This window comes from Phalangium opilio, unplaced genomic scaffold (assembly GCF_054372755.1).
Source record: "Phalangium opilio isolate 3A_F unplaced genomic scaffold, DU_Popi_V2 ptg000093l_1, whole genome shotgun sequence".
Lineage (NCBI taxonomy): Eukaryota > Metazoa > Arthropoda > Arachnida > Opiliones > Phalangiidae > Phalangium > Phalangium opilio.
In genome coordinates this window covers 5,162,945-5,178,146 of record NW_028324198.1, presented here as the reverse complement: position 1 = coordinate 5,178,146, position 15,202 = coordinate 5,162,945, and the positions used below count along the sequence as shown (strand labels likewise).

The following is a 15,202-nucleotide window of genomic DNA, read 5'->3' as shown; positions in this document are numbered from 1 at the left end:
TTCTGTTGAGTGTTGACAAGTTCGTAATAAACGAGTTGTTTACTTTTATACTTTACATAAAAAAATATCTAATTGACTAATTTCTGGTAAGTTTTTACGTTCGTGAACGCCATTTATTCTAAATTATCTGATAATAATCACATAATCGTCGAATATTTCGCGAAAAAATGCTAACGAATTCTCGAAGTGACGATAATTCTCCAAAAGCATAGGTTTATCGCTCAATATATCAGAATGCCAGGGGAAATTTGCGCAGTACCCGGTTGTTCCAATACAGCGGAAAACTCTCAAGGGAAAGGCATTAATTTTCATAGTTTTCCAAAAAATCCTGATATACGACAATTGTGGTGTAATGCACTGAATAAAAGTGAAGGCTGGGTTCCCAGGAATAAATTAACAGTGTGCTCAAGGCATTTCACTCCAAGTTCGTATGGTTCAAGTGAAGTTCGAAAAACTTTGAAAAGAAATGCAGTTCCAAGTGTTTGGGGACCCATATCAGCTCGAAAAGTACAAAAACTTACTAATATGGATATTAATCGAGAAACTGATGCAAATGTTGGAACGTCTGGGATTAAAAAAACAACAGACGCTTCCTCAGAAATTTCACAGGTAATTATGGAAAGCCAAATGTTTTTTTTTTCTGATATTAGTTATGGTAATACTCACAATTGCTGAAACTTTTCATGGTCTATTAGTTGAAAAACAAAGCCAAATGTCAGATCAAATCTAAGACACAACGTCAGAAGTCTTCTGCTGAACAAGACTGTGTTTTAAATCCTGTTTCCTCTGATGATGAGGATTATTGCGATATTGAGGAACCCGTGCCAGAATCTATAGGTTCTTCATCTACTGAAGCTTTGGGGATAGATTCAAGTTCATCATACGATCCTAGTTTTTGTGGCACTCAAGAAAGTGAAGATATAGATTCAGAAGACGAGTTAGTTCATAGTTCATACTAGCTTTACATTCGATGATTCGAGGGGGGGGGATGGACTGTTTATTTTAATTCTATACTATTATTGGATTAGATATGTAGAGGGGACTATTCCTGAGAGCAAGCCCCATTTAGAGGATAAATATCTGGTTTTCCTCTCGCAATTGGTTCTCTTATTTAAAATTTGTCGAAGACCAGATTGCCAAAAACTCATCACCCATTTGGCTAGAAAGGTATCGGGAACATGCTTGACAATCACATCTGAATGCTTAGCTGGTCATGTAGACAATTGGGAAAGCCAACCAAGATTCGGATTAACTGCTTGGGGAAATTACCTTCTGGCAGCATCTATGTATTTTTCCGGCGAAATACCTTCCAAGTTTCTGCGAGTTTTTAAAAATTTAAATATTAGAGTTTTCTCATCCAGAATGTATTTTGTTTAGCAACGGATATTTCATCCTGTAATTGAAAAGGTATTGCTTGGATATTCGCAGAAAGTTAGAGCTCATTTAAAATAAATGTTATCACAGCTGTGGGTCAGCGAACAAGAAAAAATGCTCCTATCAGATCCTTCGAAGAAATACACCTTGTGTGGTGATGGGCGTGCTGATAGCCCTGGTTTTTCTGCTAAGTATGGGACATATACGTTCATGGATGCAGAAACCAACAAAATAGTTCATATTGAACTCGTTCAAGTACTAAAATACCTGGTTACTTTTATTGAATTTTTATTCAATTACAATCTCTGGTATTTCAGTCAACTGACGTAACTGCTTCGAACCAGATGGAACTCGAGGGTTTGAAAAGAGGCTTGGAATTTTTCTTTAACATGATGATTGGCGTTGCCAAAATTGTCTCCGACCCTAATCAGGGAGTTATTGCTTTTTTGAGAAAGATGCACCCTGAAATTGTGCATGAATTTGACAACTGGCACTGTGCCAAAAGTAAGAGTTAATGCAAAACTTAAAATCCTGGGAGTTTTGTTATTAAAGAATTGATTTGGGAAAGAAGTGTAGCAACGCTTTATATTTAGAGAATAACTATTTGGTTTTATGTTTAGACATAAAGAAGAAATTAGTTGCAATTGGGAAAGTGAAAAAATACAATGCCATAAGTTGGTGGATACCTGCAATTAGCAATCATGTTTATTGGGTTGGGGCAACATCGACGACCAAAGAAGAAAGAAAGGTTAAGTGGACCTCTCTACTTAACCACATTACTAATGTTCACGAAGGCCATGGCGAAGAATACCCAAAATGTTTGCATGGGCTAATTGTAGAGCAAGATACGAGAGTATGGCTTTCAAGAGGTGAGAAGTTCTAATACAAGCATCATGTTGACAAACCTAAATGTTTTTCTTTTCCTTATTTAGGAACTAAATTATTTGACGAGCTCAGCAAAGTCATAAATTCTCCATACACTCTTGCAGCTATTTATCAGCTTTCGAGCAAATATCAGACATACTCGGTGGAAGTATTTCACTCTGTGCTTAATTCTTTCTGCCCTAAAATGTATCATTTTACAAAAGATTCCATGTGGTCAAGGTTTGTCTCCTACCAATTATTTTTAGGTGCCAGGTATATATATAAATGTGAAGATAATTTTGAAAAACAGGGTATGTCTTGCTGCGCTTCATTACAACGAAAATGGGCAAAAAAAACAAGCTGTAACAGCTGAAGGAGACGAACGTTATTACATAAGCTATCCGAAAGCTAAAGCTGGTGCTCCTACCGTGAAAAAAGTCTTAGAGGAAAGCACCTATGGTAAATTAAACTTCTGTGTTTCTCAAGTTGTCAGTGTGTATACGAAACTATTGCACTTGCAGAATATGCCCAAAAATTAATGGATATGGCTTATGAACAAGCTGTTACCCTGCCAGTGGCAAGTCATTTGGTCAGTTCTCCTTCAGTTGTAGCAACTCTATCATCTTTGTATAAGAAGGATGTCAGCAAAGCTGACTTAGTTGCAAAATTCAGAACAAGATTTCAAAATTAATGATTTACTTATTTTTCGCAAATTATTATTAAAACATAAAAGGAGACACACTTGTGTTAATAAAATACTTTATTTAAAAACAAAATGAAAGTTTTAATTGTTCATCCTAGGATATTTGAACCCACAATAATCTTCAGAGGGCCATGTTTCCCGAATTTTTGAAATGGCACAGCTAGGGATAGGGGTGCGTCGCTTGCGGCCTAAGCGCTTAAAAACAATCCTGATAAACTGCCGATAAGCAACATATCTATAACGCCTAAAAATAAAATCGTCATCAGACTTAGTTTTCGAGTCGCTTGAAACAACAAAATTCTCGCAGTGGCCTGCCTATCTTATTAGAAAGCTGAATGCCTACTCATGAATGTTATTCTCATTTTCGTCACTAGTGTCGTCTACATACGCGTAGTAGGCTGGCCCAACCACATCTAAATCTAAACAGTTCAGTTTAAATTTTCTCCAATCTACTACGCATTCCAAATCCGGTGTTAACTCTGTCACCTTGACCATTTCCCGACAACACAAACTTTCATGTACTGTATCCATTGGGATACAATGGTTACAACTACACCTAATATGAAACAAATTAATTTTCAAATGCATGAAGCGAAACTAACGTACAACTAACCAGTTTGTGTTGCCCACACGTTGCTGGGCATTACCAAGATCAATATTTTGGTCATTTTCATCGTTTTCACTATCATCATCGCTATTAACCAAAAACTCTGGGTGGTCAATCAATAACGGCTCAAAAGCATATGGTAGGACACCCAAATCTTCAGTTGGTGGTTCCATACCCTAAATTATGTTCAAGACTTCATGGGGGATAAGATCATAAGACACCAACTTAACGCCTCCAAAACTCCCATTGCATAACATTGAAAATATTGTTCCTTTTGCCTTTCTAGATTATTATATCCGTATTATAGGTTCTTTGGAAAGATTAACCGATAAATTTTCCAAAATATTTCCCTGATGTGTTGCCTACACATTGCAAATATTTGCCCCCACAATTTTAGCAGCATAAACTATAAAGGATGCAAGTGTTGTTAGCAAAAGCAGGCATATTTACACTAAGCCTTGGCCACTGGAGAATTCGTAAGCATTTTTTCGCGAAATATTCGACGATTATGTGATTATTATCAGATAATTTAGAATAAATGGCGTTCACGAACGTAAAAACTTACCAGAAATTAGTCAATTAGATATTTTTTTTATGTAAAACGCAGTCAAAAGTATAAAAGTAAACAACTCGTTTATTACGAACTTGTCAACACTCAACAGAAGCAGACAGACGCTACGGAAAAGGCGCGAGTCGCGTGAACTTTTCGACCTGTTGAATGCGTCCGATAGAGGGCGCCTTGTGATTGGTCGTGGGGGGTTAGGTAAAATTTTTAAAAAAAAGGCGAAAACCGGCATTTATTTTGTTTTTTAAAAACTTTAGAGATATTGTCTGAACTTTTTACTATGCAAACAGGTACTAATTTTAGTAATAGAATCGATAAAAATCACTTGATTTTCCTCTTCACCCACCCTTTAAAGGATAATTCTAATTCAGACCTGCAATTTATACCGAGGCTTCTCAATGTTATTTGAAAATAATCTGTTGCTCTGTACTCATTTAATACGTGCTCTGTAATACTACTTATACTGTCAACGGGATCGTCAGTGATGTTTAGAACTAATTCTCTACCGTATATATTAAATTGTTCATAGAATTTTTCGCTCTGTTCCAAGATTTCGCAATAAGGGTCATCCTGAATAGGTGAAGGGGGGTAGCCGCCACCCCATTGATCGTACGCATCGGCCTCGGCTTCTTCTGAGACCACAAGAGATTCTTGTTCACTGGGTAGGTAGTCGGAGAAGTTTAGAGATAGGTACTCAAAATGGTCGTTTTGTTGGCATTCCTGATTCAAAAATGCCGCCATCTCTATATCGTATTGTGGATGGTTGAAATCGGCGATTAAGGTTTCTTCCTGGTTAGTGGGTAGTAATTCATTCCGGCGACTTTCTATGCGTTCGGCTTAAGAAATATTTAGAGGTCTAGGAATTAAGTTACTTAGGTGGTTCAGTTCGTCTATTGTATGGCAGTCTTCCGGTGTTCTAGGGACGGTTCTCATGTACGCGATAATGTCCAGGAAAGTTTCGATTATATTTAAACCACCATTCATAATAAAACTGGGAAAAGTTGAGGGTCCATTAGCAGGGTTTATGTGTAAATAGGCACATAGGAAAAAATAAAATTTGTATAGTGAAGTTAGGGCCCAAGGCCTATTTACAGCTAATTCATCCAAATTAAAACGAAGCGATTAGGGATCCATCTTGATGTTACGAGATCTAAAGTTCGAATGTGGTATTCTGTTGATCTCTCTCGTTATTTTATACTAAATTTCTCTAGGCTTATTAGCAGGGGGAGGGGGGGGTGGAGGGTTACCTAAGCTTTTATTAACCAAAGGTACGTTGACCTTTCGGAGGTGTTTAAACACGTTTAAAATTGTTTGTCAATCAACAATAGGTAACATAAGATTGACGTCTGATTGATTTTAAGAGGTGTCAAATGGTAACAAAATGATGAGTCATCCATAGATTTTGTAATTCAATAAAAGGATTATAACAAAGGACTTGATGCGTCATTCCGTGGGTTTTTACGACAATACATGAAGATGTAAGAAAAATATTTCTTCAATCAATCAAATATTGACAGGTCTATTTAAGGAGTAATAGATGAATAGGTCAAGTTTACTATTGTATAATTTATTTACTCGTAAGCTGCTATGGAGTCAAGTACACAATGGCTGTCGAGATTTCGTCAGATCTTGGAGATTAATCCCCAAAAACTACTTATTGTATTATTTATTTTATTTATTCTGGGAATGCTTTGACTGTCTATTTTTTTTAAAAAAAGCGTGTAAGCCGGGGGCAGGTATGTATTGGATAAACAATATAATTATATAGTTGTTCAATTTAGCTATCCATAGGTCACTGGGTAGAGGTAAAGCTTCCTAAAATGAGGGACTGAAGGGTGAAGAAGCCTGGGGAGAAATAATCAGCGTGGGGAGGGGGAGGGAGGGTGATATTTAGGATAAAGAAGTAAATTGCAGTTGTTAAATATATCTAACCATAGATCATTCGGTAGTACGGTAGAATGACAACACAAAATATTTTTAGGTGTCAGTAGTATAGGGCTACATTTCGTACCACGGTAGAGGTATAAAGTAGGTGCGTGGGAACTCGGTCATGGGAACTGGGTCATGGGAACTGGGGCATGGTGTTGTAAATTAGAGATAATGCCGGTTGTTTTTTATCTATTTCCAGATTCCATTTTCTATACTTATGTTTTTTATGCATCGCGGTCATTCTTGTAATCTTTATTTTTTATCGCGATGCCTTAACTATATAACCGGATAACATTCCGATAACGTTTGTTAGTTCTCAGTTCACAGTTGATCAGTTCCCAGTTATCTGTTCTCAGATATCAGTTGTCAGTAGCGTTCCCGGAAATCAACATAAATGTTTTACTTAAATTAATAAAGAGTTTATAACCAGTTAAACCCAGAGTCGTTCTTGCGTTAAACAACAACAGGTTATGGGCCCAGCACGCTTACACTGCGCAGAGGTTTAGAAGTCATAAGAAGGTCAACGCCGGGAAGATTATCCTTTAAGGTGCGGAGTCAAACGGAGAATGGCCGGAAATCACCTGGGACGAATCGAGACGTTAACTAAGGATAATTATGATACCTGGAAAATGCAAGTGGAAGCCCTGCTTCAAAAGAAGATCTCTGGGAGTACGTAGATGGAACTTCAACGAGGCCAACCCTGGTACGGGGAACGGAAGGCAACGCCCAGGCGGTCGCTACCTGGGACAGTAATGATCGGAAGGCAAGAGCGGACCTAATCTTGTCGATCAGTCCGTCGGAGTTGAAGCAAGTAAAGAATTGCACCACCTTACGGGAACTATGGAAGAAGCTCGAATCCATCTACCAGTGAAGTGGACCTGCCCGGAAAGCCACGCTGCTGAAGAAACTGACCCTCAAGAAAATGAAGGAGGGAGAAGATGTCCGGGACCACGTCCGAGAATTCTTCGACGCAGTAGACAAGTTGGCTGACATGGGAGTAGCTGTAAACGACGACCTACTGGCCATTATGTTGTTATACAGTCTACCGGAATCGTACGAGAACTTCCGGTGCGCAATAGAGTCCAGGGATACGTTACCTGATCCAGAAGCTTTAAAAATAAAGATCCTGGAGGAATCAGACGCCAAGAACTCTAGGTAAGACGAACCCGTGCAGAATGCGATGATGGGCAGTAACCACTTTTCCCGGAAAACTGCAGAAAGGGGTAGAGGAAGAGGTTCACGTGGACGAGGAAGCACGACCTTCAAGTACAAGTGTCATGGATGCAGGAAACCCGGCCACAAGGTAGCCGATTGCCCCGATAGAGACAATGGTTCAGAAAGAAAAACCAGAAAGAAGGAAAACGCCCATCATGTACTGGCAGAAAATTTGGCCGAGGAAGAATTCGCATCACGATTCCTGGTGCCTGGACAGCAGAGCCACCTCGCATATGACGTCCAGCAGAGACTGCTTCAATGATTACGAAGAGACCACGAAATCTTTAAACCTGGCCACTGCAGAGTCAACGAAGATACGAGGTGTTGGCGAAGTAAAAGTACACGCAACGAATGGCAGCGACAATCGAATTCTTCGCCTGGAACGAGCCCTTCATGTCCCGGATTTAAGAACAAATCTCCTATCCATTGCCAAGATGACAGACAAAGGACATGAGGTCACATTCAAGAAGTCGCAAGCCTGGATTAAAACGGCAACCGGGGAAGTGATTGCAGTTGCTGACAGAGTTGGAGACCTTTATTTCCTGAGAAAGGCTGAAGAAACGGTCCATGCAGTGCAAGCGGAAATAAAGCCTAGAAGCAACCTGGAGAAGTGGCATTTCCTACTCGGTCACTTGAACGAGAGAAGTTTAAAGGAAATGGCCCGGAAGAATTTGGCTACGGGACTCAACATTGAAAAAGATGGGAGTCTGGGAATCTGCAAAATCTGTATCAAAGGAAAGCAATCGAAGGAGCCGTTCCCGAAACCTGAAGATAGCCGCACCTCGCATGTCTTGGAAATTGTACACTCTGACGTATGCGGGCCGATGAGAGTAACGTCGATGAGCGGAGCCAAGTACATCGTCGTTTTCACTGATGATTATTCCCGGTGGAGTGAAGTCAGCTTTTTAAAACACAAGAGCGAAGTGTTTAAAGCCTTCAAAGAATTCAAGCATCGAGCTGAAGTGGAAACCGGGAGAAAAATCAAGACCTTGCAGTCCGACAACGGAACCGAATATTGCAACAATGAATTCGACAGATTCCTGAAAGACTCTGGGATAAAAAGAAGACTCACCGTACCATACACCCCGGAACAGAATGGCATTGCTGAAAGAAAGAACAGAACACTCCTGGATATGGCCCGATGTATGATGATACAAGCGCAACTTCCACCATCATTCTGGGCAGAAGCGATGGCCACTGCTAATTACATTCGAAACCGTTGTCCTTCCCGAAGCATAAATGGAGAAGTACCATTTACCAGATGGACCGGAAAGAAGCCATCCCTGCAACATTTGAAGATTTTCGGCGACAAAGCTTTGCTGTTGGACGAAAATAAAAGGAAGGGGAAGTTTGCAGCCAGGAGCAAAGAATGCGTTTTCATCGGCTATTCTCAAGTCTCGAAGGCCTATCGACTCTGGGTTCCGTCCGAGAAGCAAATTTACCGAAGTCGAAATGTCAAATTCCTGGGAGAATTTAATAAACAAGGCAGATATGATGATTTCATCACTCCAGAAGTCAACCTGAAATACGGAAGCAAAGCTAAAAGCGAAATCGAAGTCCCGGCCACTACACACGCTGCAAAACCGTCTGGCAGAGAAGAATTCAAAGAAGTCAAAAAGGAGTTCAAAGATGAAACCCCGGAAGAATCTAATGACCAGGAAAACGAGGACGTCTTCGAAGAGCCCTCAGAAACCCTCGTTCTGAAGAAAGGTCCTGGAAGACCGAAGAAAATAAGAACTGGAGTACCCGGACGACCGAAGAAATCGTTCAACATGATTCCGAGCGTCTCAGAAGAGGCTACTGAGAAACCCTGTCCGATGAGTCAGCAAACCTAGCCATCTTATCAGAACCTTTGTCCATGAAGCAAGCTCTGGCTTCTCCGTACGCAAACGATTGGAGGAAAGCAGTAACGGAAGAGTTCGTTTCGCTTATCAAGTACGAAACCTGGGACATCGTTGACTGTCCGGAAAACCAGAAGGTCCTTGGAAATCGCCTAGTCTTCCGAACGAAGTACTTACCCAGCGGAGAAGTAGAGAAAAGGAAAGCCAGGCTCGTAGCGAAAGGTTTTACCCAGAGACCAGGGATGGACTACCAAGAGACGTTCGCACCCGTCATTAGATCCAGCTCCATAAGACTGCTTATGGCCCTTGCTGTGGAAATCGGTTTGGAAGTCCACCAAATGGATGTCGTCACGGCCTATCTTAATGGCGAACTCGAGGAGGAAATATATATGGTCGTCCCGGAAGGATTAACAGAATCCCTCGAAGAAATCGTCAAGTCAACCCGGTTCGACAAGTCGATCATTGCCAGAGCAAAGAAATGGACCGGGGACCTGGAAGAAGAGGGACATAAAGTCTGTCACATCAAGAAATCCCTCTACGGCCTAAAACAATCGGGCCGCCAATGGTACAAGAAGTTTCATCAAAGACTTTCGGAAATTGGAATGACACCATTGAAGAGCGACCCCTGCTTATACGTTTTAAGAGTCGCGGAAGATATTATGATCATTGGAGTCTATGTCGACGATCTGATCCTTGCATGCAATAACAAGGATTGGATGACTGAAGTAAAGCTTGAACTTGGAAGAAAATTCGATATGAAGGACCTGGGGCCAATCCATTGCTGTCTCGGAATGGAATTTCACCAAGATCTAAAACAAAATACCATCCGGATTTCCCAAGCGAAATATGCAGAAACGGTCCTGAAACGTTTCAACATGCAAGACTCCAAAGCAATTGCGACTCCAATGGATGCCAACAACAAGTTGCAAAACCCAGAACACCCAGTAGCAGAAGACATCAGTCGTATTTCATATCAATCTCTGGTCGGCTCTCTCATGTACCTGGTAGTGTCATCACGACCGGATATGGCGTATTCAGTCAGCGCATTGAGCCAGTTCAATACAAGTTATGACGAAACTCATTGGATTGCCGGGAAAAGAGTTCTGAGATACCTGAAGGGAACTCTTCATCATGGGTTGATTTATCGGAAGACCGGATTGCCAATCCAGGGTTTCGTTGATGCAGACTATGGAGGCTGTCCGAAAGATAGGAAGTCATATACTGGATATGTCTTCAAACTAGCCGGCGCTGCAGTATCCTGGGAAGCCCGGAAACAGCGAACTGTTGCCTTGTCCAGTACAGAAGCAGAATATATGGCAATGTCCGACGCAACCAAAGAAGCCATATATCTCAAGGGACTTCTCAAAGAACTTGGAGTATCAGTTCAGGCGATCGAGCTGTACAACGACAACCAGCGTGCCCAGAAACTCGTTCAGAATCCTGTTTTCCATGCCAGAACGAAGCACATTGATATCCGGCACCACTTCATTCGAGACACCTACGACCAGGGACATATAGCCTTGCGGTATCTACCAACAGAGGAAAAGCCAGCTGACATCTGTACAAAGAGCCTGTTCCGTCCGAAGCACCTCTTCTGCATCAAAGCCCTTGGACTGGAAATAATTAAATGACCACCCCTGGATAGAAGATTGAAACCACCGATATTAAGAGGAACTGTTGTAAATTAGAGATAATGCCGGTTGTTTTTTTATCTATATCCAGATTCTATTTTCTATACTTATGTTTTTTATGCATCGCGGTCATTCTTGTAATCTTTATTTTTTATCGCGATGCCTTAACTATATAACCGGATAACATTCCGATAACGTTTGTTAGTTCTCAGTTCACAGTTGATCAGTTCCCAGTTATCTGTTCTCAGATATCAGTTGTCAGTAGCGTTCCCGGAAATCAACATAAATGTTTTACTTAAATTAATAAAGAGTTTATAACCAGTTAAACCCAGAGTCGTTCTTGCGTCAAACAACAACACATGGGAACTGGAGCACGCCGCCGCCGCCGCCGCGGTGAATCTTCGCGAGTTCCCCGCGCGCGAGTTCCTTCCCCCCACACCCTCGCGGGGTTCCCCGCGCGCGAGTTCCTTCCCCCCATTTTAACTCCGCGCGCGGCGCTAGTTTCGTACTATTCAATTCCAGGAAAAATTCTATTGTTAAATTCTTACTATCTACGTAGGTGATTAATGCTTTTGGCATATATTCTATAGACCCATACTTATAGAGAGTATCATAGACTATTCTTTTGGCATATATTCTATAGACCCATACTTATAGAGAGTATCATAGACTTATGGTGATAACTTATAGCGTATGAATACAGTTGTATTGTTATAGTGAAATCAATTCTAAATAAAGAAATAGGGTAATAGAATTTAAGCTTAGCAATAACAATGGAATCAAAATTAAGCCGAGTATATTACGATTGTGAAAACCCTCTTAGTTACGGGAGCGCAAATAAATTGAAACAAGGAGTAAAAAGTATTTCAAAGAAAAAAATTGAGACTTGGCTTCAGTCTCAACCCACATACACTATTCATAAACCAAGGAGAATAAACTTCCATCGAAATCAAACTTATGCTACAACAGCTGATGAAGTATTTCAATGCGATCTAATTGATCTACGACGTATCAAAAAGCATAACAAAGGTTTTCAATACATTTTGACTATAATAGACGTATTTTCAAAATATGCCTGGAGTTTTCCTTTAAAGAATAAAACTAGTAGAGAAGTTTTAAGCGCATTTCAGAAAGCGATCAAAGAGAGAAAGCCTTTGCCTATTAATGTTGACCAAGGCAGTGAATTTCTATCAAAATTGTTTAAAGAATATTTGAAGAAAGAGGGTATTCAACTCTATACAAGTGTTGGAAGGATAAAGTGCGGTGTTATTGAAAGATTTAACAGAACTTTAAAGGATAAAATATTCAAACTATTTACAAGAACCAAAAAATATAATTATATTGGTAGTTTGCCAAAAATCATGAAGGCCTATAACTCTAGTACGCATTCAAGTATTGGTTTCGCTCCAAAAGATGTTAATATCGAAAATGAACATTTAGTATGGCAACGTTAGTATGGCCATCAAAAACCTGCTAAACCCCCAAAGTTAAAGATTGGTGATTTTGTCAGACTGTCAAAGAGTAAACCTCTTTTCGAAAAGGGTTATAAAGGCTATTGGACGAGGGAAATATTTACCGTATCAAAAGTTCTTTACAGAAATCCAGTTTGTTACGTAGTTAAAGATTACAACGACGAAGAAATAAGAGGTGCCTTTTACGAATGCGAACTTCAAAAAGTGGTCTACTGATATATGTCTATTGGCAAATAAATAAATGTTCATTTTAATCTAGTTAACCATGTCGAACGATTCATTTTATGTTACACTCGTAAGTTCGGCTTCTATGAATGTCTTTCCGGATAACACGCAATCTCATTTTAAAGTTCAGTTACCAGCTCCTTTAAACTTAGTTGGTAATTGGCATGTGGGGCTTGCCGAAGCATTTTTACCCCAGGCCTGGGATAATGTATCCGGCGAGTATTTATATTTCAAGGCTGGAGTACATGACTATACTGAAAACAGCTGGGACCAGTATAAGATACAACTTGTGGCGGGAAACTTGCGTGGAGACGAATATGATGTTTATAAGAGTTTAATTAAATCTATTAATAATGCCATACCCCCCGAAATACGACGGTCGGTTTATATGTTTATCGCCTACAGTGATGACAATGAGAAGTCTTTTTGCGCTCTGAGAGCTAAAAATGGATATGAAGTTCAAATACCGGAAGAAATGGTTAAAATCTTGGGCTTACCCTTCATGGATTGGATCAAAGAGAGATACACTTTTCCCGAAGAACTGATTAAAAGAAAGAAAGACGATCCTTTAGAACTAAATAGTTCCAATAATTTTTACATATAAGAAAAAGAAAAGGCCCAACGAATCCAAGGGAAATTACTCTGCAAATTCAACCCGGCCAGTATAACCATATTGAAAATGTTATTGAAGCAATGCGCCACGCAATTCCTCGAGAACACAGTATTAATTTTGTAATTAAGCTTAATCCCGACGGAAAAGTAAACGTAAAATGTGAAAATAACTATTATTTGTGTTTTAACAAAAATCAGTCTGGTCTAGGTAGACTATTAGGGTTTCATATGGACCAAATGGATAGACCCCTTATGGATGAAACTGGAAAAAGTGTAGCCGATATAGACAAGGGTACGGCTAGTTTGTATATTTATACATATTTAATTCTACCACAAGTGGTTGGTGACGTTTATGCCCCTCTTCTGAGGGTTATACCAATAATAAATGATAAATCTTCTAGATTAGCTGTACATAGGTTTCAAAACATTGATTATTACCCTTTAAGATGTCCATCATTTGAAATGATCGAAATTGATATGAGGACAGATTTCGGAGAAAATATTATGTTTAAATTAAACAAGTCCGTCATAAAACTTCATTTCATTCTCAAGCATGTCACGAAGTAACATATATCTAAACTACTACTTAAGCCAAACCGGAAATGGTCTTAATCACTTCCGGGGGCCTGCATTTCAAAGAGGAAACGGATTCGGAAGTGTTTTCAAAAGTTTAATTAGATATATTACACCGATATTTCGACCAGCAGGTAAAGTGTTGGGTAGGGAAGCTCTCAGAACGGGGTCGAGAATAGCAGGGGATCTCGTAGCAGGAAGAAACCTAAGACAATCATTGAAATCAAATTTGAGCGAAGCAGGATCAAATTTACTACAAAAGGCTAGCCAACACTTGGCTCAACAACAAACGGGCCAAGGACTTCGCAGAAAGCTGAAGCCTAAAAAGCGATCAAAAAAGAGAAAAAGAACGAAAACCGATTTTCTCGATTAAAAATAACAATGGTTGACGGAATGATGTCTGAACTAGATTTGTTCGCGGAGCCACCATCAAATTACAACATAGAAAATAGTGATTATGCTGGCTCAACAACAAACGGGCCAAGGACTTCGCAGAAAGCTGAAGCCTAAAAAGCGATCAAAAAAGAGAAAAAGAACGAAAACCGCTTTTCTCGATTAAAAATAACAATGGTTGACGGAATGATGTCTGAACTAGATTTGTTCGCGGAGCCACCATCAAATTACAACATAGAAAATAGTGATTATGCTATGTATAAAGCTTTGGCTTCGCTTTCTGATGATGGACCAATTGGATTTTTTATCCCTGGATCTAATGACGTCTTTATGGATTTGTCTAAAACCTTATTGCAAGTTCGAGTCAAACTAATTAAGGAGGATGGATCTTCTTTAACTACCCAAAACAAGGACGTTGGTCCGACAAATTTATTACACGCATCTTTATTTAGTCAAGTTGACGTATTTTTTGGAGATACGCAAGTTAATACACCAACGAATGCCTACCCATATTTGGCATTTTTTGAAACACATTTAAACTATGGTACAAGTGCCAAAAAGTCTTATCTTTCTTCAAAAATGTATTACAAAGATGACCCTGTGGACGCTAGTAAAATGTTTTTACCCGCGTCAAACAACGAAAAGAATGGAATGCTGAAACGAAGAGATCGGGCTGCCCTATCGAAACGCATTGATATGTTGGGTGATTTACATTTGGATGTATGTCGAATGAGTCGATTTCTCATTAATAATATTGATGTACGGTTTCGCTTCATAAAGTCAGTAAATGAATTTGCAATTATATCTACAGCAGCGCTTAATCCTAAATTTAAAATTAAAATTGACGATGTTACATTATTTATAAAAAAGATTAAAATAAATAATGAGATTATGTTAGCTCAGGCAATGGTACACGAAAAGCACAATGTAATTTATCCAATTAACAGAACAGTGTTAAAATACTTTTCCATCAGTAGCGGTTCCACTGACATTATACGAGAAAATGTCTTTATGGAAAGACAACCATCACGCGTAGTTATCGGCTTAGTTAGAACAACGGCCTTTAATGGAGCCCTAGATTTGAATTCAATCATTTTAATTTAAGCTACTTGGCACTAACAATTGGAAATCAAACATATCCCAATCCTCCGTTTACACCCCACTATGCCGTTAACGAGTATTCCAGAGAGTATCTCTC

At 39.6% G+C, this 15,202-nt stretch overlaps 2 protein-coding genes across 2 annotated transcripts; both read left to right on the top strand.

Annotated features, from left to right (window-relative positions):
• Positions 1 to 215: 215 nt before the first annotated feature.
• Positions 216 to 1,377, top strand: LOC149640723 (uncharacterized). The gene is made up of 3 exons (XM_089850698.1): positions 216 to 609; positions 696 to 937; positions 1,029 to 1,377. Exons 1-3 carry the CDS (start codon positions 235 to 237, stop codon positions 1,375 to 1,377), a joined length of 966 nt encoding a protein of 321 aa, XP_089706824.1. The 5' UTR covers positions 216 to 234.
• Positions 1,378 to 1,486: 109 nt separating this feature from the next.
• Positions 1,487 to 2,929, top strand: LOC149640722 (uncharacterized). Its single transcript, XM_089850697.1, has 6 exons — positions 1,487 to 1,629; positions 1,692 to 1,878; positions 1,995 to 2,243; positions 2,307 to 2,478; positions 2,549 to 2,697; positions 2,760 to 2,929. Exons 1-6 carry the CDS (start codon positions 1,489 to 1,491, stop codon positions 2,927 to 2,929), a joined length of 1,068 nt encoding a protein of 355 aa, XP_089706823.1. The 5' UTR covers positions 1,487 to 1,488.
• Positions 2,930 to 15,202: the final 12,273 nt, after the last annotated feature.